We start from the raw sequence: 26,030 nt of genomic DNA, 5'->3' as shown, positions 1-26,030 counted from the left end.
TGATGTATCTATACTCCCTAGGAATCATTGTCTCGGTACCTCTTGCAGAAAGAGGTTTGGGATACTATTCAAACATTTTTGTGGTCCCGATTCTGGACCTAAAGTGCTTAAACAAATTCCTATCTGTCCCCTCGTTTAAGATGGAGACGATAAGGTCCATCCTTCCCTTAGTTTAGGAAGGACAGTTAATTACCACTATAGATCTGAAGGATGCTTACCTTCACATTCCAATCCACAAGGAGCTTTTCAAGTTCCTAAGGTTTGCGTTCCTGGACCAGCACTTCCAGTTTATTGCACTTCTGTTTGGTCTAACTACTGCTCCAAGAGTTTTTACGAAGGTTCTAGGGGCTCTGCTTGCAGTTGCCAGAACCAGATGTATAGCAGTAGCTCCATACTTGGACGATATTCTGGTTCAAGCACCATCTTGTCGTCTGGCAGAAGACCATTTGAAATGTCTTCGTTTTCTTCTTCAATCTCATGGATGGAAGATAAACTTAGAAAAGAGTTCTCTTATTCCCAGTACCAAGGTGACCAGACCAGAGACATTACAAGCTAACTTCCGCTTGTCTTGCCCTCCAGACCTCCCTAAGGCCCTCTGGGGCTTGGTGTATCGAGATGATTGGTCTCATAGTGTCCTTCATGGACATCATTCCTTTTGCCAGATTCCATCTCAGACCACTACAGCTGTGCATGCTGAGACAGTGGAACGGCGATAATTCGGATCTGTCTCAACAGATTTCGCTGGACAACCGGTCGAGAAAATCACTTTCCTGTTGGCTCTGTCCAGATCACCTGTCCCAAGGGACATCCTTCTTGAGACCATCCTGGGAGATTGTGACTACAGGGCCTGTGGACTCGAGAAGAATCCTTCCTCCTGATCAGCATTCTGGAACTTCGGGCAATCTTCAATGCTCTGAAGTCTTGGCCTCTTCTGGGTTTGTCCCAGTTTATCAGATTCCAATCAGACAACATAACCTTGGTATCTTACATCAACCATCAGGGGGAACGAGAAGCTATCTAGCAATGAGGGAAGTATCTCGGATTCTGGAGAGTCCCACAACTGCTCGCTGTCAGTGATCCACATTCCGTGTGTGGACAACTGGGAAGCGGATTTCCTCAGCAGACAATCCTTTCATCCGGGGGAATGATCTCTCCATCCCAAGGTGTTTGTGGAGATTTGCAACAAATGGGGGACGCTGGAGATAGATCTCATGGCATCCCGGCTCAATTCCAAGCTACCCAGATATAAGTCGCGGTCCAGAAATCCTCAAGCGGAGCTAATAGATGCATTAGCAGTGCCTTGGAGGTGCAATTTGATTCACATTTTCCCGCTGTTACTACTTCTTCCTCGTGTAGTGGCCCGCATCAAGCAGGAGCAGGCATCAGTGATACTGATTGCTCCATCGTGGCCGCGAAGGATGTGGTTTGTGGACCTGGTGGGGATGTCCTCATCTCCTCCGTGGAAGTTACCTTGTTGCAGGGATCTGCTGGAACAGGGTCCTTTTGTTCATTAAAATCTAGATTCTCTGAGTCTGTCTGCGTTGAGATTGAATGCTTAGTCCTAGCCAAGAGAGGTTTCTCTGAGAGGGTTATTGATACTCTCATTCAGGCTTGTAGGCCTGTTACTCATTGCATCTATCATAAGGTGTGGAGAGCTTACTTATTCTGGTGTGAAGAACGTGGTTTAGCCTGGCATAAGTTTAAGGCTGCCAGGATACCTTCTTTTCTCCAGGAGGGTCTGGAGAAGGGCCTTTCTGCCAGTTCCCTGAGGGGACAGATTTTGGCCCTATCTGTTTTGCTGCCCAATAGGCTCGCAGAGATCCCTGACGTGCAATCTTTCGTTAAAGCTCTGATTAGGATCAGACCTGTGTTTAGATCTAATGCTCCACCTTGGAGTTTGAATCTTGTTCTTAAGGTTTTGCAACGGGCTCCGTTTGAGCCTATGCATTTGGTTGATATCAAATTGTTGTCCTGGAAGGTTCTTTTTCTATTGGCTATTGTGTCAGCACGCAGAGTTTCTGAAATATCTGGTGTTCCACACTGATAAGGCTGTCTAATGTACCTGCTTGGGTTATCTTTCTAAGGTTGTGTCTGATCGCATAATCAATCACAAGATTGTGGTTCCTTCCTTGTGTCCTAATCCTCCTTCTTCAAAGGATATTATAATAATTTGGATGTGGTTCGAGCTTTGAAGTTTTATCTTCAAGCTACTAAGGATTTTAGACAAACTTCTTCCTTGTTTGTTATCTACTCTGGGAAGCGTAAGGGTCTGAAGGCTTCTTCAACTTACTTATCTTTTTGGTTGAGGAGTTTTTATAAGCTTAGGTTATGAGTCAGCGGGACCTAGACCTCCTCAAAGGATTATGGCTCATTCCACTAGAGCTTCCTCTTGGGCCTTTAATAACAAGGCCTCTATGGATCAGATTTGTAAGGCCGCTACCTGGTCCTCCTTACATACTTTTTAAAAATGTTACAAGTTTGATGTTTTTGCTTCGGCTGAAGCAACTTTTGGGAGAAAAGTTTTGCATGCTGTGGTGCCCTCAGATTAGGGTCCGCCTTTCTTTTACCCCTCCCTTTATCATTCAGTGTTCTCTAGAGCTTGGGTATAGTTTTCAGGAATGATGCCGTGGACTCTCCTCATATTAAGAAGGAAAACCTAAATTATGCTTACCTGATAATTTTATTTCCTTCTGTATGAGGAGAGTCCTAGGCCCCCACCCGTATACTCCGATGGGCAGACCAAAATTAGGTTTTCTCTTCTGGCACCATTTATACCCTGATATTTCCCCTACTGTTCCTTGTTCCCTTGGCAGAATGACTGGGATATGAGGGAAGTAGGGGGGGAGTATTTAAGCCTTTGGCTGGGGTGTCTTTGCCTCCTCCTGGTGGCCAGGTTCAGTTTTTATTTTTTACAACAGTAAGGAATGATGCAGTGGACTCGCCTCATACAGAAGGAAATTAAATTATCAGGTAAGCATAATTTATGTTTTTGTTCCACAATCTCATATCCTATGTGTGTATGTTTATTCACTATAAGGAGAATTAGGTTAATCCCCATTAACCTCTGGATTTGCGGACCATCTTCGATTTTTCCATCGTTGCGTCAGCTTTGTTCCGTATGTTATATTGATTCTATTCTGTCAATGTTTCTACCGTCACTTATTTTCATCATGTGGACGGACCACGTAGCACTCTGGTGATTCAGGAGGTATCTCTCTCTTTCAATAGGCAGAGCCATGCCATTGTCAGATATCAGCCTTCCGCATCCAGGTGTGGAGAACTAGGAAGAGGGTTTTCGGTGCAGACAGACTCTCCTCTCGGGAATGTCCCTACTCTAGGAGGTGTAATGTGAGATTCTTCACAGGTGGGGGTGTCCGGAGATGGACCTTAGCCTTCCGTCTGATTGGCAATTTCTGAGATCGGATCGAGATCTACAAACCCTTAGGCTGAACTAGTGGACCAACTGGCGGTCCCCTGGCTTTTCAATCTAGTGTACTGTTTGTGATTCTTGCTGCGAGTGGTAGTTCAGGTCAATCTGGAGAATATTTTCTCGATTCTTCAAGTTCTTGCGTGTCCGCGCAGGCCTTGGTTTTCAGAACTAGTGCACGTCATCTGTTCTGCCATGGCAGTTGCCTCTGAAGCCGGATTTTCTAGAGCAAGACCTACTTGTATCAATACCTACCTTCTTTGTGACTGTCTGTGGACAGTATCCAACAGAATAAACTAATCTGTTAATAATCATGCAGATGTGCTCTTCTGTTTGGAGTGTTTTGTACATAAAAACATGCTTTACATTGATGTCCCTTGAATAAATATCCATTAAATTTGCACTCTGATCTAATCTGAAAGTAATCATTCTATGCTATGCTTATTTAATAATGTTTTTGTTTTTGTTAGAAACTTTACTGCCAGTAGTGTTGGGAAGCCTGCATAGGGCTAGATTATGAGTGGCTTGTTATGTGCTAGCGAAAATGGGTTTATCACGGCTATTTGCGCGCATGGGAAGTAGTGCACGTATTACAGATTGAAAGTAAATACATTCGTTTGAGCGCTATTGAATTTAACCTGCGTCTGGATAGCGAGACTTCAGAACTCTGGTTAACTGTTATTCTAGTTAAAATAGTGGAAATGTATATGTAAGTATGCATAAATACACATATAAAGATATAACTACATATCTAGTTATGTATTTATATGTGTATTTACAGACATATATATATACACACAAGCACACATAAATACACATATGTATACATATCTACAGTATATAAGTGCATTGGAGCATTTTGCAGTCAAGTAGCTGATAACATGGGAAATCATATTTATGCAATATTCATATTTAATAAAGTGTTTAACTATGTATTTACTGTAAATATTTTGCTTCCCAATGTTCTTCACATGAGGGAATATTTACACATTAATCGGTCATAAAGTTGATTAGCATATGAATGAATTGCATATACTTATCAACTTTATGACCAATTAATGTGTGTTTTTTTCTTTTTGTACATAATCTTTTTTGCACATGATCACGAATCAATTAAATACATATTATTTACCAGTAGCCTTAGTAGTGTTTATTTTTGGGGGGTGACGGTTCCTATATTTATTTAATTTTATATGGGGTTGCTGGATAAGGTTTACTTGTGAATCTCTGTGTAGTTTTATATTATTTTTTAAACCTCCGTGCACCTTGGAGCCCACATTTATATTGAAATACTGTGGGCCCTTGTCCATAGTCTTAATATCCAGGGTCAGCTGGTACAAACACTATAAAAAAAAAAAAAATATATATATATATATATATATCCTATATTATAAAAGGCAAGTGTTTGTCTGAAGCCGTCATGCGCAGTACAGACAAACACTTGGCCTTAGAAAGCGCACAGCTGATCGCACGCGCACCCACCCGACCTCGCACGCGCACCCCTGCAAGTGAAAACAGCAGCGCGAGGACCGGGCAAGTGAAAGAGCACAGCTGATCGCACGCGCACCCCTGCAAGTGAAAGCAGCAGCGCGAGGACCGGCAAGTGAAGGCGCAAAGCTGATCAGACGCGCATCCCTGCAGGTACAGCAGCGCGAGGACTGGAGAGAGAGAGAGAGAGAGAGAGAGAGAGAGAAAATAATGAATAATGAATACAATAACACGGCCCGTGTGAACGGGCTTTAGGACTAGTGTATATATATATATATATATATATATATATATACACACATACACCGGTATATATGTATAGATACATATTGTACCAAAATACCATCAGATAAATAAATATGTATTTATGAATAAATAGAACATATTCTTCTGTGTGAAGAACATTAGAATGTGAAATATTAATATTTCATGTGATTGGGTTTGCGCTCGAGTAAGGGTGTTAGTAGTTTTTTTTCCAGCTTTCATGCTCTATTGAAGTCTATGGGGGAATTAGTTAAAGCTGTTGTCATGTTCAAACTTAAGCAAAAAACGTACTTCTAGTGGAGTTAACGTGCAAGCACAAACTACTGCTCTGCTCGTAATCTAGCCCATAATATGCAATTCTGTATAATGGAGTGAATTTTTAATACAATTTAACCATTCAATATCTTTCCATACTTAGATTGACAGAAGTTATGCATCCCTTTCAACGAGTGATACAGCCAGAGGAAATGTGGCTTTACAGGAACCCGTACATTGTATCTGATCGTATTCCTACCAATAGCATGTTTGTAAGTTAAAGTAATTCTTACATATCTTTTATTATAATGTAAATAGTAGATAATTTCTAATAATTTTTAGCTGTACAGACAGTATCATTTTTATTATTTTTGCAAACTCCATTCTGAAATTAAACATAATTGTTATGAAGTAAGATGCATAACAGAAGAAAAAGTGACATTTTCTCCTGTTAAGTGTAGTCAGTCCACGGGTCATCATTACTTATGGGATATTAACTCCTCCCCAACAGGAAGTGCAAGAGGATCACCCAAGCAGAGCTGCTATATAGCTCCTCCCCTCTACGTCACACCCAGTCATTCTCTTGCACCCAACTAATAGATAGGATGTGTGAGAGGACTGTGGTGATTATACTTAGTTTTTATATCTTCAATCAAAAGTTTGTTATTTTAAACGGCACCGGAGTGTGTTGTTTTCTTCTCAGGCAGAATTTGAAGAAGAATCTACCTGAGTTTTGTATGATCTTAGCGGACGTAACTAAGATCCATTTGCTGTTCTCGGCCATTCTGAGGAGTGAGGTAAACTTCAGATCAGGGGACAGCGGGCAGGTTCACCTGCAAAGAGGTATGTTGCAGTATATTATTTTCTAAGGAATGGAATTGACTGAGAAAATACTGCCAATACCGATATAATGTAAGTACAGCCTTAAATGCAGTAGTAGCAACTGGTATCAGGCTGATATGTATGTATGTTTACACTTCAGTATTCTGGGGAATGGCACTTCACTGGGAAAATACTGTATGCATATAACTTTAGCCTAACTTGCAGTGTGAACGACTAGCAGCAGGCTTTTAATGACATTTCATAAATTAGATTTTAAACGTTTGCTGGCATGTTAAATCGTTTAATTATCTGAGGTACTTGGTGAAAAATTGTTTTGGGCGTTATTTTCCACATGGCTGTCGTTTATTTAAATTAAAACAGTTTTACTGAGCTTCCCTCACTGTTGTATGTGAGTGGGAGGGGCCTATTTTGGCGCTTTTGCTACGCATCAGAAATTCAGTCACAAGTCTGCCTTCTATCCCTGCATGATCCGGAACGTCTCCTCAGAGCTCAGGGGTCTTCAAAACTTGTTTTGAGGGAGGTAATCACTCACAGCAGACCTGTGAGACTGTGCTTTGACTGTGATAAAAACGCTTATCTTTTCAATTATTATACGTTTTTTTCTGATATTAAGGTTAATCATCCATTGCTAATGAGTGCAATCCTTTGCTAAATTTATGTTTTTACCGGGTAAATTTGGTTTTTATAACTAATCCGGTTCATAGTTTTTTTCTGTGCTTCTTAAAGGCACAGTAACGTTTTACATATTGCTTGTAAATTTAGTTGAAAAGTATTTCCAAGCTTGCTAGTCTAATTGCTAGTTTGTTAAACATGTCTGACTCAGAGGAATCTCTCTGTGCAATATGTTCAAAAGCCAAGGTGGAGCCCAATAGAAATTTATTTACTAATTGCATTGATGCTACTTTAAATAAAAATCAATCTGTACATGTTGAACATCATTCACCAGACAAAGAGGGGGAAGTTATGCCGACTAACTTGCCTCACTTGTCAGTACCTGCATCTCCCGCTCGGGAGGTGCGTGATATTGTAACGCCAAGTACATCAGGGAGGCCATTACAAATCACTCTACAGGACATGGCTAATGTTATGACTGAAGTTTTGTCTAAATTGCCAGAACTTAGGGGTAAACGAGATCACTCTGGGGTGAGAACAGAGTGCGCTGATAATGCTAGGGCCATGTCTGATACTGCGTCACAATTTGCAGAACATGAGGACGGAGAGCTTCATTCTGCGGGTGACGGATCTGATCCAAATAAACTGGATTCAGACATTTCAAATTTTAAGTTTAAGCTGGAAAACCTCTGTGTATTGCTAGGGGAGGTATTAGCGGCTCTGAATGATTGTAACACAGTTGCAATTCCAGAGAAAATGTGTAGGTTGGATAAATATTTTGCGGTACCGACGAGTACTGACGTTTTTCCTATACCTAAGAGACTTACTGAAATTGTTACTAAGGAGTGGGATAGACCCGGTGTGCCTTTCTCACCCCCTCCTATATTCAGAAAAATGTTTCCAATAGACGCCACCACACGGGACTTATGGCAAACGGTCCCTAAGGTGGAGGGAGCAGTTTCTACTTTAGCTAAGCGTACCACTATCCCGGTGGAGGATAGCTGTGCCTTTTCAGATCCAATGGATAAAAAGTTAGAGGGTTACCTTAAGAAAATGTTTGTTCAACAAGGTTTTATATTGCAACCCCTTGCATGCATTGCGCCTGTCACGGCTGCGGCAGCATTTTGGTTTGAGTCTCTGGAAGAGACCCTTGACTCAGCGCCATTAGATGAGATTTCACACAAGCTTAAAACCCTTAAGCTAGCTAATTCATTTATTTCTGATGCCGTAGTACATTTAACTAAACTTACGGCTAAGAATTCCGGATTCGCCATTCAGGCACGCAGAGCACTGTGGCTAAAATCCTGGTCAGCTGATGTTACTTCTAAATCTAAATTACTTAACATACCTTTCAAGGGGCAGACTTTATTCGGGCCCGGTTTGAAAGAAATTATCACTGATATTACAGGAGGTAAAGGCCATGCCCTGCCTCAAGACAGAGCCAAACCTAGGGCTAGACAGTCTAATTTTCGTGCCTTTCGTAACTTCAAGGCAGGAGCAGCATCAACTTCCTCTGCTCCAAAACAGGAAGGAGCTGTTGCTCGCTACAGACAAGGCTGGAAACCTAACCAGACCTGGAACAAGGGCAAGCAGGCCAGAAAACCTGCTGCTGCCCCTAAGACAGCATGAAGTGAGGGCCCCCGATCCGGGAACGGATCTAGTGGGGGGCAGACTTTCTCTCTTCGCCCAGGCTTGGGCAAGAGATGTCCAGGATCCCTGGGCGTTAGAGATCATATCTCAGGGATATCTTCTGGACTTCAAAGCTTCTCCCCCAAAAGGGAGATTTCATCTTTCAAGGTTGTCAACAAACCAGATAAAGAAAGAGGCGTTTCTACGCTGTGTACAAGATCTTTTACTAATGGGAGTGATCCATCCGGTTCCGCGGTCGGAACACGGACAAGGGTTTTACTCAAATCTGTTCGTGGTTCCCAAGAAAGAGGGAACCTTCAGACCAATCTTGGATTTAAAGATCCTAAACAAATTCCTAAGAGTTCCATCGTTCAAAATGGAAACTATTCGGACAATCTTACCCATGATCCAAAGAGGTCAGTACATGACCACAGTGGATTTAAAGGATGCTTACCTTCACATACCGATTCACAAAGAACATTACCGGTATCTAAGGTTTGCCTTCCTAGACAGGCATTACCAGCTTGTAGCTCTTCCATTCGGGTTGGCTACGGCTCCAAGAATCTTCACAAAGGTTCTGGGCTCTCTTCTGGCGGTACTAAGACCGCGAGGAATTTCGGTGGCTCCGTACCTAGACGACATTCTGATACAAGCGTCAAGCTTTCAAACTGCCAAGTCTCATACAGAGTTAGTACTGGCATTTCTAAGGTCGCATGGGTGGAAAGTGAACGAAGAGAAGAGTTCTCTCTTACCACTCACAAGAGTTCCCTTCTTGGGGACTCTTATAGATTCTGTAGAAATGAAGATTTACCTGACAGAAGACAGGTTAACAAAGCTTCAAAATGCTTGCCGTGTCCTTCATTCTATTCAACACCCGTCAGTGGCTCAATGCATGGAGGTAATCGGCTTAATGGTAGCGGCAATGGACATAGTTCCTTTTGCACGCCTGCATCTCAGACCGCTGCAATTGTGCATGCTAAGTCAGTGGAATGGGGATTACTCAGATTTGTCCCCTACTCTGAATCTGGATCAAGAGACCAGAAATTCTCTTCTATGGTGGCTTTCTCGGCCACATCTGTCCAGGGGGATGCCCTTCAGCAGGCCAGACTGGACAATTGTAACAACAGACGCCAGCCTACTAGGTTGGGGCGCTGTCTGGAATTCCCTGAAGGCTCAGGGATCATGGACTCAGGAGGAGACTCTCCTTCCAATAAACATTCTGGAATTGAGAGCAGTTCTCAATGCCCTTCTGGCTTGGCCTCAGTTAACAACTCGGAGGTTCATCAGGTTTCAGTCGGACAACATCACGACTGTAGCTTACATCAACCATCAAGGAGGGACAAGGAGTTCCCTAGCGATGATGGAAGTATCAAAGATAATTCGCTGGGCAGAGTCTCACTCTTGCCACCTGTCAGCGATCCACATTCCAGGAGTGGAGAACTGGGAGGCGGATTTCCTAAGTCGCCAGACTTTCATTCGGGGGAGTGGGAACTTCATCCGGAGGTCTTTGCCCAAATACTTCGACGTTGGGGCAAACCAGATATGGATCTCATGGCGTCTCGCCAGAACGCCAAGCTTCCTTGCTACGGGTCCAGGTCCAGGGACCCGGGAGCGGTCCTGGTAGATGCTTTGACAGCACCTTGGACCTTCGGGATGGCTTATGTGTTTCCACCCTTCCCGATGCTTCCTCGTTTGATTGCCAGGATCAAACAGGAGATAGCATCAGTGATTCTAATAGCGCCTGCGTGGCCACGCAGGACCTGGTATGCAGATCTAGTGGACATGTCATCCTGTCCACCTTGGTCTCTGCCTCTGAGACAGTACCTTCTAATTCAGGGTCCTTTCAAACATCAAAATCTAATTTCTCTGAAGCTGACTGCATGGAAATTGAACGCTTGATTTTATCAAAGCGTGGATTTTCGGAGTCAGTAATCGATACTTTAATACAGGCTAGGAAACCTGTTACCAAGAAGATTTACCATAAGATTTGGCGTAAATACTTATACTGGTGCGAATCCAAGAGTTACTCATGGAGTAAGGTTAGGATTCCTAGGATATTGTCTTTTCTACAAGAGGGTTTAGAAAAGGGTTTATCTGCAAGTTCTTTAAAGGGACAGATCTCAGCTCTGTCCATCCTTTTACGCAAACGTCTGTCAGAAGTTCCAGACGTTCAGGCTTTTTGTCAGGCTTTGGCTAGGATTAAGCCTGTGTTTAAGACTGTAGCTCCACCGTGGAGCTTAAACTTAGTTCTTAACGTTTTACAGGGTGTTCCGTTTGAACCCCTTCATTCCATTGATATCAAGTTGTTATCTTGGAAAGTTCTGTTTTTAATGGCTATTTCCTCGGCTCGTAGAGTCTCTGAGTTATCGGCCTTACATTGTGATTCTCCTTATCTGATTTTTCATTCAGATAAGGTAGTTCTGCGTACTAAACCTGGGTTCTTTCCTAAGGTAGTTACTAACAAGAATATCAATCAAGAGATTGTTGTTCCATCATTGTGCCCTAACCCTTCTTCAAAGAAGGAACGACTTCTACACAATCTGGACGTAGTCCGTGCCCTGAAATTTTATTTACAGGCAACTAAAAATTTTCGCCAAACTTCTTCCCTGTTTGTCGTTTATTCTGGTCAGAGCAGAGGTCAAAAAGCATCTGCTACCTCTCTATCCTTTTGGCTTCGTAGCATAATACGTTTAGCCTATGAGACTGCTGGACAGCAACCTCCTGAAAGGATTACAGCTCATTCTACTAGAGCTGTGGCTTCCACTTGGGCCTTTAAGAATGAGGCCTCTGTTGAACAGATTTGCAAGGCTGCAACTTGGTCTTCTCTTCATACTTTTTCCAAATTTTACAAATTTGACACTTTTGCTTCTTCGGAGGCTGTTTTTGGGAGAAAGATTCTTCAGGCAGTGGTTCCTTCCGTATAAAGATCCTGCCTGTCCCTCCCGTCATCCGTGTACTTTAGCTTTGGTATTGGTATCCCATAAGTAATGATGACCCGTGGACTGACTACACTTAACAGGAGAAAACATAATTTATGCTTACCTGATAAATTCCTTTCTCCTGTAGTGTAGTCAGTCCACGGCCCGCCCTGTTTTTTATGGCAGGTCTAAATTTTAAATTATACTCCAGTCACCACTGCACCCTATAGTTTCTCCTTTCTCGTTTGGTTCTCGGTCGAATGACTGGGTGTGACGTAGAGGGGAGGAGCTATATAGCAGCTCTGCTTGGGTGATCCTCTTGCACTTCCTGTTGGGGAGGAGTTAATATCCCATAAGTAATGATGACCCGTGGACTGACTACACTACAGGAGAAAGGAATTTATCAGGTAAGCATAAATAGTTTTTTTTTATTTCATTTGAAAGAGAAAATTTCAGATTATGTAAAAGTTTTCCTGTAAAATGTTGTGAAAGCATGGTACAATGTTAGGTGGTACATTGGTTAAAAGCTTGAATATTTTCTGAACAAAAGCAATGTAAAGGTTATACCTTTTTGTTACATGATGTATCATTGATGATCTCCTATATTTGTCCCTAAATATACGCTTGAGAGTTAATTCCCTTATTTATCATTTAAAAATGTGCCTAAAATTGGGCACTGTAAAATTCTGCTACTTGGTTCAATTTTGCCTAGGTGCACAGGAACTCCAAAAAAGAGGTTACATTAGATTGTCTAAGTTAGATTTTGTATAGTACACTTTAACAAATTACCTATTTATATATTTTTGTTGTGCCTTTTGAGAATTTAAGATTATTGAGAATGTGCACTGATGTTCTCCATAAGTACTGTGGAGAAGAGCATTAGAAATAATTTATTTTAACCCCTTAATGACCGGACCATTTTTCAATTTTCTTACCCTTAATGACAATGGCTATTTTTACATTTCTGCGGTGTTTGTGTTTAGCTGTAATTTTCCTCTTACTCATTTACTGTACCCACACATATTATATACCGTTTCTCTTGTTAAGTGTATCCAGTCCACGGATCATCCATTACTTATGGAATATATTCTCCTTCCCAACAGGAAGCTGCAAGAGTCCACCCACAGCAAAGCTGCTATATAGCTCCTCCCCTAACTGCCATATTCAGTCATTCTCTTGCAAGCCTCAACATAGATAGGAGGTTGTGAGAGTCTGTGGTGCTTTCTACTTAGTTTATTCTTCAATCAAAAGTTTGTTATTTTTAAATGGCACCGGAGTGTGCTGTTTATCTCAGGCAGTATTTGGAAGAAGAATCTGCCTGCTTTTTTCTATGATCTTAGCAGACGTAACTAAGATCCATTTGCTGTTCTCACACATTCTGAGGAGTGAGGTACTTCAGAGGGGGAATGGCGTGCAGGTTTTCCTGCAGATAAGGTATGTGCAGTAAAATATTTTTCTAGGAATGGAATTGACTAAGAAAATACTGCTGATACCGAAGTAATGTAAGTAAAGCCTTAAATGCAGCGATAGCGACTGGTATCAGGCTTATTAATAGAGATACATACTCTTGTAAAAATGTGTTTTAAAACGTTTGCTGGCATGTTTAATCGTTTTTAACATATGTTTGGTGATAAAACTTATTGGGGCCTAAGTTTTTTCCACATGGCTGGCTTAAATTTTGCATAGAAACAATTTCCACTGTTATAGTATAAAAGTTACAGTTGGTGCAGTTAAAATTACAAACAGTGACATTCAGCTTCCCTCAGCAGTCCCTTGCATGCTATAGGACATCTCTGAAGGGCTCAAAAGGGCTTCAAAAGTAGGAGCTGTTATGACTGTTTAAAACATATTTTTTTTTTTGTTAATCTGTTTTTGTATTAAGGGGTTAATCATCCATTTGCAAGTGGGTGCAATGCTCTGCTAACTTGTTACATACACTGTAAAAATTTTGTTAGTTTAACTGCCTTTTTTTTTCTCCAACATAGGTGTGTCCGGTCCACGGCGTCATCCTTACTTGTGGGATATTCTCTTCCCCAACAGGAAATGGCAAAGAGCCCAGCAAAGCTGGTCACATGATCCCTCCTAGGCTCCGCCTTCCCCAGTCATTCTCTTTGCCGTTGTACAGGCAACATCTCCACGGAGATGGCTTAGAGTTTTTTGGTGTTTAAATGTAGTTTTTATTCTTCAATCAAGAGTTTGTTATTTTAAAATAGTGCTGGTATGTACTATTTACTCTGAAACAGAAAAGAGATGAAGATTTCTGTTTGTAAGAGGAAAATGATTTTAGCAACCGTTACTAAAATCGATGGCTGTTTCCACACAGGACTGTTGAGAGGAATTAACTTCAGTTGGGGGAAACAGTGAGCAGACTTTTGCTGCTTGAGGTATGACACATTTCTAACAAGACGTGGTAATGCTGGAATCTGTCATTTTCCCTATGGGATCCGGTAAGCCATTTTTATTAAATGAGAATAAAGGGCTTCATAAGGGCTTTAAAGACTGGTAGACATTTTTCTGGGCTAAAACGATTGATTTATAAGCATTTTTAATACTTCATAGCTTTGAGGAGTTATTTTATTCTTGGGAATTATGTAAAATAACCGGCAGGCACTGTATTGGACACCTTTTTCACTGGGGGCCTTCTCTAATCATAGGCAGAGCCTCATTTTCGCGCCTCTATTGCGCAGTTGTTTTTGGGAAGCAAGGCATGCAGATGCATGTGTGAGGAGCTCAGATACATAGAAAAAGCTTACTGAAGGCGTCATTTGGTATCGTATTCCCCTTTGGGCTTGGTTGGGTCTCAGCAAAGCAGATACCAGGGACTGTATAGGGGTTAAATATAAAAACGGCTCCGGTTCCGTTATTTTAAGAGTTAAAGCTTTCAAATTTGGTGTGCAATACTTTTAAGGCTTTAAGACACTGTGGTGAAATTTTGGTGAATTTTGAACATTTCCTTCATACTTTTTCACATTTTCAGTAATAAAGTGTGTTCAGTTTAAAATTTAAAGTGACAGTAACGGTTTTATTTTAAAACGTTTTTTGTACTTTGTTATCAAGTTTATGCCTGTTTAACATGTCTGAACTATCAGATAGACTATGTTCTGTATGTGAGGAAGCCAAGGTTCCTTCTCATTTAAATAGATGTGATTTATGTGACACAAAATTTAGAGAAAATGATGCCCAAGATGATTCCTCAAGTGAGGGGAGTAAGCATGGTACTGCATCATCCCCTCCTTCGTCTACGCCAGTCTTGCCCACACAGGAGGCCCCTAGTACATCTAGTGCGCCAATAGGGAGAAATTTCAGATTCAGGGAAAATTTCTCAACAAGCTGAACCTGATGTGATTACATTCAAATTTAAATTGGAACATCTCCGCGCTCTGCTTAAGGAGGTGTTATCTACTCTGGATGATTGTGAGAATTTGGTCATTCCAGAGAAATTATGTAAGATGGACAAGTTCCTAGAGGTCCCGGGGCCCCCCGAAGCTTTTCCTATACCCAAGCGGGTGGTGGACATTGTAAACAAAGAATGGGAAAGGCCCGGCATACCTTTTGTCCATCCCCCTATATTTAAGAAATTGTTTCCTATGGTCGACCCCAGAAAGGACTTATGGCAGACAGTCCCCAAGGTCGAGGGGGCGGTTTCTACTCTAAACAAACGCACTACTATCCCTATAGAAGATAGTTGTGCTTTCAAAGATCCTATGGATAAAAAATTAGAGGGTTTGCTTAAAAAGATGTTTGTTCAGCAAGGTTACCTTCTACAACCAATTTCATGCATTGTTCCTGTCACTACAGCAGCATGTTTCTGGTTCGATGAACTAGAAAAGTCGCTCAATAAAGATTCTTCTTATGAGGAGATTATGGACAGAATTCATGCTCTCAAATTGGCTAACTCTTTTACTTTAGACGCCACTTTGCAATTGGCTAGATTAGCGGCGAAAAATTCAGGGTTTGCTATTGTGGCGCGCAGAGCGCTTTGGCTAAAATCTTGGTCAGCGGATGCGTCTTCCAAGAACAAATTGCTTAACATACCTTTCAAGGGGAAAACGCTGTTTGGCCCTGACTTGAAAGAGATTATTTCTGATATCACTGGGGGTAAGGGCCACGCCCTTCCTCAGGATAGGTCTTTCAAGGCTAAAAATAAACCAAATTTTCGTCCCTTTCGCAGAAACGGACCAGCCCCAAGTGCTACATCCTCTAAGCAAGAGGGTAATACTTCTCAAACCAAGCCAGCCTGGAGGCCAATGCAAGGCTGGAACAAAGGTAAGCAGGCCAAGAAACCTGCCACTGCTACCAAGACAGCATGAGATGTTGGCCCCCGATCCGGGACCGGATCTGGTGGGGGGCAGACTTTCTCTCTTCGCTCAGGCTTGGGCAAGAGATGTTCTGGATCCTTGGGCGCTAGAAATAGTCTCCCAAGGTTATCTTCTGGAATTCAAGGAGCTTCCCCCAAGGGGGAGGTTCCACAGGTCTCAATTGTCTTCAGACCACATAAAAAGACAGGCATTCTTACATTGTGTAGAAGACCTGTTAAAAATGGGAGTGATTCATCCTGTTCCATTAGGAGAACAAGGGATGGGATTCTACTCCAATCTGTTCATAGTTCCCAAAAAAGAGGGAACATTCAGACCAATCTTAGATCTCAAGATCCTAAACAAGTTTCTCAAGGTTCCATCCTTCAAAATGGAAACCATTCGGACAATTCTTCCTTCCATCCAGGAAGGTCAATTCATGACCACAGTGGATTTAAAGGATGCGTATCTACATATTCCTATCCACAAGGAACATCATCGGTTCCTAAGGTTCGCCTTTCTGGACAAGCATTACCAGTTTGTGGCACTTCCATTCGGATTAGCCACTGCTCCAAGAATTTTCACAAAGGTACTAGGGTCCCTTCTAGCGGTGCTACGACCAAGGGGCATTGCAGTAGTACCTTACTTGGACGACATACTGATTCAAGCGTCGTCCCTACCACAAGCAAAGGCTCATACGGACATTGTCCTGGCCTTTCTCAGATCTCACAGGTGGAAAGTGAACGTAGAAAAAAGTTCTCTATCTCCGTCAACAAGAGTTCCCTTCTTGGGAACAATAATAGACTCCTTAGAAATGAGGATTTTTCTGACAGAGGCCAGAAAATCAAAACTTCTAAGCTCTTGTCAAGTACTTCATTCTGTTCTTCTTCCTTCCATAGCGCAGTGCATGGAAGTAATAGGTTTGATGGTTGCGGCAATGGACATAGTTCCTTTTGCCCGAATTCATCTAAGACCATTACAACTGTGCATGCTCAGACAGTGGAATGGGGATTATACAGACTTGTCTCCAACGATCCAAGTAGATCAAAGAACCAGAGATTCACTCCGTTGGTGGCTGAACCTGGACAACCTGTCACAGGGAATGAGCTTCCGCAGACCAGAGTGGGTCATTGTCACGACCGACGCCAGTCTGGTGGGCTGGGGCGCGGTCTGGGAACCCCTGAAAGCTCAGGGTCTATGGTCTCGGGAAGAATCTCTTTTCCCGATAAACATTCTGGAGCTGAGAGCGATATTCAATGCTCTCAAAGCTTGGCCTCAACTAGCAAAGGCCAAATTCATAAGGTTTCAATCAGACAACATGACGACTGTTGCATATATCAACCATCAGGGGGGAACAAGGAGTTCCCTGGCGATGGAAGAAGTGACCAAAATCATTCAATGGGCGGAGACTCACTCCTGCCACTTGTCTGCAATCCACATCCCAGGCGTGGAAAATTGGGAAGCGGAGTCGTCAGACATTTCATCCGGGGGAGTGGGAACACCATCCGGAAATCTTTGCCCAAATAACTCAATTGTGGGGCATTCCAGACATGGATCTGATGGCCTCTCGTCAGAACTTCAAGGTTCCTTGCTACGGGTCCAGATCCAGGGATCCCAAGGCGACTCTAGTAGATGCACTAGTAGCACCTTGGACCTTCAACCTAGCTTATGTATTCCCACCGTTTCCTCTCATCCCCAGGCTGGTAGCCAGGATCAATCAGGAGAGGGCATCGGTGATCTTGATAGCTCCTGCGTGGCCACGCAGGACTTGGTATGCAGACCTGGTGAATATGTCATCGGCTCCACCATGGAAGCTACCTTTGAGACAGGACCTTCTTGTTCAAGGTCCGTTCGAACATCCGAATCTGGTTTCACTCCAACTGACTGCTTGGAGATTGAACGCTTGATTTTATCAAAGCGAGGGTTCTCAGATTCTGTCATTGATACTCTTGTTCAGGCCAGAAAGCCTGTAACTAGAAAATTCTACCATAAAATATGGAAAAAATATATCTGTTGGTGTGAATCTAAAGGATTACCATGGAACAAGATAAAAATTCCTAAGATTCTATCCTTTCTTCAAGAAGGTTTGGAGAAAGGATTATCTGCAAGTTCTTTGAAGGGACAGATTTCTGCTTTATCTGTTTTACTTCACAAAAAGCTGGCGGCTGTGCCAGATGTTCAGGCTTTTGTTCAGGCTCTGGTTAGAATCAAGCCTGTTTACAAACCTTTGACTCCTCCTTGGAGTCTCAATTTAGTTCTTCAGGGGGTTCCGTTTGAGCCCCTACATTCCGTTGATATCAAGTTATTATCTTGGAAAGTTTTGTTTTTGGTTGCAATTTCTTCTGCTAGAAGAGTTTCGGAGTTATCTGCTCTGCAGTGTTCTCCTCCTTATCTGGTGTTCCATGCAGATAAGGTGGTTTTGCATACTAAACCTGGTTTTCTTCCGAAAGTTGTTTCTAACAAAAACATTAACCAGGAGATAGTCGTGCCTTCTTTGTGTCCGAATCCAGTTTCAAAGAAGGAACGTTTGTTGCACAATTTGGATGTAGTTCGTGCTCTAAAATTCTATTTAGATGCTACAAAGGATTTCAGACAAACATCTTCCTTGTTTGTTGTTTATTCTGGTAAAAGGAGAGGTCAAAAAGCAACTTCTACCTCTCTATCTTTTTGGCTTAAAAGCATCATCAGATTGGCTTATGAGACTGCCGGACGGCAGCCTCCTGAAAGAATCACAGCTCATTCCACTAGGGCCGTGGCTTCCACATGGGTCTTTAAGAACGAGGCTTCTGTTGATCAGATATGTAAGGCAGCGACTTGGTCTTCACTGCACACTTTTACCAAATTTTACAAATTTGATACTTTTGCTTCTTCTGAGGCTATTTTTGGGAGAAAGGTTTTGCAAACCGTGGTGCCTTCCATCTAGGTGACCTGATTTGCTCCCTCCCATCATCCGTGTCCTAAAGCTTTGGTATTGGTTCCCACAAGTAAGGATGACGCCGTGGACCGGACACACCTATGTTGGAGAAAACAGAATTTATGTTTACCTGATAAATTACTTTCTCCAACGGTGTGTCCGGTCCACGGCCCGCCCTGGTTTTTTAATCAGGTCGGATGATTTATTTTCTTTAACTACAGTCACCACGGTATCATATGATTTCTCCTATGCAAATATTCCTCCTTTACGTCGGTCGAATGACTGGGGAAGGCGGAGCCTAGGAGGGATCATGTGACCAGCTTTGCTGGGCTCTTTGCCATTTCCTGTTGGGGAAGAGAATATCCCACAAGTAAGGATGACGCCGTGGACCGGACACACCGTTGGAGAAAGTAATTTATCAGGTAAACATAAATTCTGTTCTTTCACTGTTATTTCAAATTTTGGCAAAATTTGTTTCTCTTAAAGGCACAGTAACGTTTTATATATTTGCTTGTTAACTTGATTTAAAGTGTTTTCCAAGCTTACTAGTCTCATTATTAGCCTGTTCTAACATGTCTGACATAGAGGAAGCTCTGTGTTCATTATGTTTTAAAGCCATGGTGGAACCCCATCTTAGAATGTGTACCAGATGTACTGATTTCATGTTAAACAATAAAGATCATTTTTTGTCTTTAAAAACATTATCACCAGAGGATTCTGTCATGGGGGTAGTTATGCCGACTAACTCTCCCCACGTGTCAGACCTTTTGACTCCCGCTTTAGGGACTCACGCTCAAATGGCGCCAAGTACATCAAGGGCACCCATAGCGTTTCTTTACCAGGGGATTCTGTCGAGGGGAAAGTTATGCCGACTAACTCTCCCCACGTGTCAGACCCTTCGACTCCCGCTTCAGGGACTCACGCTCAAATGGCGCCAAGTACATCAAGGGCGCCCATAGCGTTTATTTTACAAGACATGGCAAAGGTGGTGAATAATATTCTGGCAGCAGTATTAGTCAGACTACCTGAAATTAAAGGAAAGCAGTTAGCTCTGGGGGTAGATACAGAGCATACAGACCCTTTAAGAACCATGTATGATACTACCTCACAATATGCTTAGTCTGTGGGTGATTTTTTTTTTTTTTTTGACTCAGGGAAGATGATTTAACCTGATTCTGATATTTCTACATTTAAAATTTATGCTTGAGAACCTCCACTTGTTGCTCAGGGAGGCTTTGGCTGCTCTGAATGAATGTGTACAATCGCAGGGCCAGAGAAATTGTGTAGACTGGATAAATAATATGCAGTGCCGGTGTGTACTGATGTTTTTCCAATACCTAAAGAGGTTTACTAAAAAAAAAAAAATTTTTAATAAGGAATGGGATAGACCAGGTGTGCCGTTCTCTTCCCCTCCTATTTTTTAGAAGAATGTTTTCTAATAGTTACCACCACACGGGACTTCTGGCAGACAGTTCCTAAGGTGGAGAGAAGAGTTTCTACTCTAGCTAAGCGTACCACTACCTCTGACGAGGACAGTTGTGCTTTTTAGATCCAATGGATAAAAAATGTTTATTCAACAGGGTTTTATCCTGCAGCCCCTTGCATACATTGCTTCTGTCACTGCTGCTGCGGCGTTCTGGGTTGAGTCTCTTGATGAGGCTTTACAGTTAAGCGACTCCATTGGATGAATATATTTGACAAGCTTATGCTAGCCAATTCCTTTGTTTTCTGATGCCTTGTTCATTTGACTAGACTAACGGCTAAGAATTCTGTTTTTTACTATACTGGCGCGCAGAGCGCTATGGCTTATATCATGGTCAGCTGTCGTGACTTTAATAAATAAGCTACTTAACTTCCCTTCAAGGGGCAGACCCTATTCGGGCCTGGTTTGAAGGAGATTATTGCTTATATCACTGGAGGAAAAGGTCATGCCCTTCCTCAGGATAGGTCTAAATCAAGGGCAAAAAAAAAAAAAAAGTCTAATTTTCGTACCTTTTAAAAACTTCAGGGCAGGTGTGGCATCCTCTTCCTCTAAGGCAAAACAAGAGGGAATTTTTGCTCAGTCCAAGGCGGTCTGGAGACAATCGGACCTGGAACAAAGATAAGCAGGCCAAGGAGCCTGCTGCTGCCTCTAAGGCAGCATGAAGGAACGGACCCCTATCCGGTAACGGATCCTATAGGGGGCAGACTTTCATTCTTTGCCCAGGCGTGGGCAAGAGATGCCCAGGATCCCTAGGCATTGGAATTTATATCCCAGAGATATCTTCTGGATTTCAAAGATTCCCCCCCAAAAAAAGGGGAGATTTCGCCTTTCACAATTATCTGCAAACCAGATAAAGAAGGAGGCATTCTTACATTGTGTACGAGATCCATCCAGTTCCAAGAGAGGAACAGGGACAGAGTTTTTACTCAAATCTGTTTGTGGTTCCCAAGGAGAGGGAACCTTCAGACCTATTTTGGATCTAAAGATCTTAAACAAATTCCTCAGAATTCCGTCATTTAAGATGGAAACTATTCGTACCATCTTAACTATGATCCAGGAGAGTCAATAGAGGACTACAATGGATTTGAAGGATGCTTATCCTCACATTGTGATGCATAAAGATCACCATCGTTTTTCAGGTTTGCCTTTCTAGACAGGCATTACCAGTTTGTAGCTCTTTCCTTTGGGATATCTACAGCCCCAAGAATCTTTATGGAGGTTCTGGGGTCGCTTTGGCGGTCCTTAGACCGCGGGGCATAGAAGTGGCCCCTTATTTAGACGACATCCTGATACAGGCGTCAAACATCCAAATTGCCCAGTCTCATACGGACGTAGTACTGGCATTTCTGAGATCACATGGGTGGAAAGTGAACAAGGAAAGAGTTCTCTATCCCCAATCTCAAGGGTTTCCCTCCTAGGGACTCTGATAGATTCTGTAGAAATTAAAATTTACCTGACGGAGTCCAGGTTGTCAAAGTTTCTAAATTTCTGCCGTGTTTTTTTCATCCCATCCGCGCCCTTCGGTGGCTCAGTACATGAATGAAATCGGCTTAATGGTAGCGGCAAGGGACATAGTACCGTTTGCACGTCTACATTTCAGACCGCTGCAACTATGCATGCTCAGTCAGAGGAACGGGGATTACACAGATTTGTCCCCCTGTTAAACCTGGACCAAGAGACCAGAGATTCTCTTCTCTGGTGACTATGTCGGGTCCATCTGTCCAAGGGTATGACCTTCCGCAGGTCAGATGGGACAATTGTTACAATAGATGCCAGCCTTTTAGGTTGGGATGCAGTCTGGAACTCCCTGAAGGCTCAGGGATAGTGGACTTAGGAGGAGACCCTCCTTCTAATAAATATTCTGGAACTGGGAGTGATATTCCATGCTCTTCAGACTTGGCCTCAGTTAGCAACTCTGAGGTACATCATACTCAGTCGGACAATATACACGACTGTGGCTTACATCAGCCATCAAGGGGGAACAGAAGTTCCCTAGCGATGTTAGAAGTCTTACAATAATTTACTGGACAGAGACTCACTCTTGTCTATCAGCTATCCATATCCCAGGTGTTGAGAACTGGGAGGTGGATTTTCTAAGTCGTCAGACTTTTCTTCCGGGGGAGTGGGATTTCCTCCGGAGGTCAAGACCAAGCAGGAGAGGGCTTTGGTGTTTTTGACAGCGCCTGCGTAGCCACGCAGGACCAGGTATGCAGATCTGGTGGACATGTCATCCTTTCCATCACGGTCTCTGCTTCAGAGACAGGTCCCTCTACCTCAGGGTCCTTTCAACCATCTAAATAGAATCAATCTGAGATGGACTGCCTGGAGACTGAACGCTTGATGTTATCAAAGCATGGCTTCTCCGAGTCAGTCATTGATACCTTAATACAGACATGAAAGCCTGTCTCTAGGAAAATTGAACATAGATATGGTGTAAATATCTGATTGTTATGAATCCAAGGGTTACTCATGGAGTAAAGTCTGGATTCCCAGGATATTATCTTTTCTCCAAGATGTTTTTGAGAAAAGGGTTGTCAGCTAATTCCTTAAAAGGGGACAGATTTTTACTCTGTCTATTTTTTTTGCACAAGCGTCTGGCAGGTATTCTAGACGTTCAGGCATTTGGTCAGGCTTTGGTTAGATCCAAGCCTGTGTTTAAAACTGTTGCTCCGCCATGGAGCTTAAACCTGATTCTTATGGTTCTTCAAGAAGTTCCGTTTGAACCTTTTTTGTTCCGTAGATATCAATCTTTATCTTGGAAAGTTCCTTTTGGGTAGCTAATTCCTCGACTCGTAGAGTCTCCAAGTTATCTGTGTTACAATGTGATTCTCCTTATCTGGTCCTTCGTACGGATAAGGTAGTCCTGCGTACCAACCTGGGTTTTTTCCTAAGGTGGTATCTAACAAGTACATCACTCAAGAGATAGTTGTTCCATGCTTGTATCCTAATCCTTCCTCAAAGAAGGAACGTCTATTACACAATATTGGATGTGGTTTGTGCTTTAAGGTTTTACTTACAAGCTACTACAGTTTTCATCAAACGTTCACCTTGTTTCTTGTCTATTCTGGACAGAGGAGAGGTCAAAAGACTTCAGCAGCCTCTCTGTCTTTTTGGTTAAAAAGCATAATTCATTTAGCTTATGAGACTGCTGGACAGCAGCCTCCTGAAGGGATTACAGCTCATTCTACTAGAGCTGTGGTTTTCACTTGGGCCTTTTTTAAATGTGGCTTCTGTTGAACAGATTTACAAGACGGAGTCTTGGTCTGCACTTCATACTTTTCAAATTTAACAAATTTGATACCTTGCTTCTTCGGAGGCTATTTTTGGGAGAAAGGGTTTTTTACAGGCAGTGGTAACTTCCGTTTAAGTACCTGCCTTGTCCCTCCCATCATCCGTGTACTTTAGCTTTGGTATTGGTATTCCATAAGTAATGGATGATCCGTGGACTGGATACACTTAACAAGAGAAAACATAATTTATGCTTACCTGATAAATTTATTTCTCTTGTAGTGTATCCAGTCCACGGCCCGCCCTGTCACTTTAAGGCAGGTAATTTTTTCATTTGAACTACAGTCACCACTGCACCCTATGGTTTTTCCTTTCTCTGCATGTTTTCGGTCGAATGACTGAATATGGCAGTTAGGGGAGGAGCTATATAGCAGCTTTGCTGTGGGTGGACTCTTGCAGCTTCCTGTTGGGAAGGAGAATATATTCCATAAGTAATGGATGATCCGTGGACTGGATACACTACAAGAGAAATAAATTTATCAGGTAAGCATAAATTATGTTTTTTCTCGCCATTAAATGGACTTTCTAAAGATACCATTATTTTCATCATGTCTTATAATTTACTACAAAAAAAATAATAAAATATGAGGAAAAAATGGAAAAAAACACACTTTTTCTAACTTTGACCCCCAAAATCTGTTACACATCTACAATCACCAAAAAACACCCATGCTAAATAGTTTCTAAATTTTGTCCTGAGTTTAGAAATACCCAATGTTTACATGTTCTTAGCTTTTTTTGCAAGTTATAGGGCCATAAATACAAGTAGCACTTCGCTATTTCCAAACCACTTTTTTTCAAAATTAGCGCTAGTTACATTGGAACCCTGATATCTGTCAGGAATACCTGAATATCCCTTGACATGTATATATTTTTTGTTAGAAGACAACCCAAAGTATTGATCTAGGCACATTTTGGTATATTTTATGCCACCATTTCACCGCCAAATGCGAGCAAATAAAAAAAAAAAAACTTTACATTTTTCACAATTTTAGGTTTCTCACTGAAATTATTTACAAACAGCTTGTGCTATTATGGCACAAATTGTTGTAAAAGCTTCTTTGGGATCCCCTTTGTTCAGAAATAGCAGACTTATATGGCTTTGGCATTGCTTTTTGGTAATTAGAAGGCCGCTAAATGCTGCTGCGCAACACACGTAAATTAGGCCCAGCGGTGAAGGGGTTAATTATGTAGGTTGTAGGGAGCTTGCAGGGTTAATTTTAGCTTTAGGGTAGAGATCAGTCTCCCACCTGACACATCCCACCCCCTGATCCCTCCCAAATAGCTCTCTTCCCTCCCCCACCCCACAAATGTCCCCGCCATCTTAAGTACTGGCAGAAAGTCTGCCAGTACTAAATAAAAGGAGTTTTTTTTTTTTATATAAAAAAAATAAAATATTTTAGCTGTGATGGACTCCTGCCTTAGCCCCAACCTCCATGATTCCCCCCCCCCCCCAGCTCTCTAACCCTCTCCCCTATCTAATTGCGGCCATCTTGGGTACTGGCAGCTGTCTGCCAGTACCCAATTTGCCCAAAAACAAAATTATTTTTTGCTCTTTTGCTTTTTTGGGGGGTTTTCTGTAGTGTAGCAGCCCCCCACAATACCCATACCCCCTCCCCCTCCCAGATCCTTTTATATTATTTTTTAAAAAAATCTTTCCCCCCCCCCCTCTTCCCTCCTCATTGGTGTCAGTGGCCAGCTAATGCGCGCACACGCATGCGCGCCCCCCGCACGCTCCCGGCTCCCGGCACCCGGCGTGCACATTGCACTTCTAGGAACCGGATGCCGGGTAGCGATGGGCCTCCCACCCGCCTCCCTGTTGCGCTCCCACCCACCAACGAACCGGCACCATCGCTACCGGTGCAGAGAGGGCCACAGAGTGGCCCTCTCTGCATCGGAGTCTTCTAAAAAGGTATTGCAGGATGCCTCCATATGGAGGCATCACTGCAATACCCTGAGAGCTGCTGGAAGCGATTGCGATCGCTTTCAGCACTCTCTTAGACAACTGACGTACCAGGTACGTCCATTGTCATTAACTGCTTGTTAATGCATGACGTACCTGGTACGTCAGTTGTCATTAAGGGGTTAAAGAAATGCACATCATGGAATTCTTCTTGATGTTAGCAGGAATTCCTTTTTTGGGAATAATATAACACTTCACTAATATGCTTTGTTTAATTATGGATATTCCAGTAAAAATGAGGAGGTAACCTGGCTTACATATAAGCTTGTCACAATGCTGTAGCACTCTTTAACCCCTTAACCCAAAAATATGTACTGCATAACCTCTATACATGTCACAGCTGCAAGAACCAGCAGAGAACTACCGTTCCTAAGCTTCTCTCAGGAGCAGCAAAGTGCTACTAAGAGCTAGCTGTAAACATCTAGTTAGCTAATCACAAGAGACAAATGTATGCAGGCACTTATCACAAGGAAGCTAAGTGTAGGATATGTACAAATTAATTTAATTTTCAACAATGGATATCAAGAGAACAAAGTACATTTGAAAAAAAAGTGAATTTAAAAGTGTCTTAAAATAGCATGCTCTATCTGAATCTTGACTTTCCTATCCCTTTATTCTCTAAAGATTTGTAATCCCTTAATGACAAGACCA

At 42.4% G+C, this 26,030-nt stretch overlaps 1 protein-coding gene across 1 annotated transcript in view; it reads left to right on the top strand.

Moving 5' to 3' along the window:
- Window positions 1-5,604: 5,604 nt before the first annotated feature.
- PLPP5 (phospholipid phosphatase 5) overlaps window positions 5,605-26,030 on the top strand; it is a 478,158-nt gene continuing 457,732 nt past the window's right edge. Inside the window, exon 1 of the mRNA XM_053718033.1 lies at window positions 5,605-5,706. Within this exon, the coding sequence (XP_053574008.1) occupies window positions 5,611-5,706 (96 nt within the window). The 5' untranslated portion in view covers window positions 5,605-5,610. The remainder of the gene's footprint in view (window positions 5,707-26,030) is intronic.

Source organism: Bombina bombina, chromosome 6, assembly GCF_027579735.1.
Source record: "Bombina bombina isolate aBomBom1 chromosome 6, aBomBom1.pri, whole genome shotgun sequence".
Taxonomy (NCBI): Eukaryota; Metazoa; Chordata; class Amphibia; order Anura; family Bombinatoridae; genus Bombina; species Bombina bombina.
The sequence above is the reverse complement of the archived record's forward strand: the minus strand, read 5'-3'. Positions and strand labels throughout refer to the sequence as shown.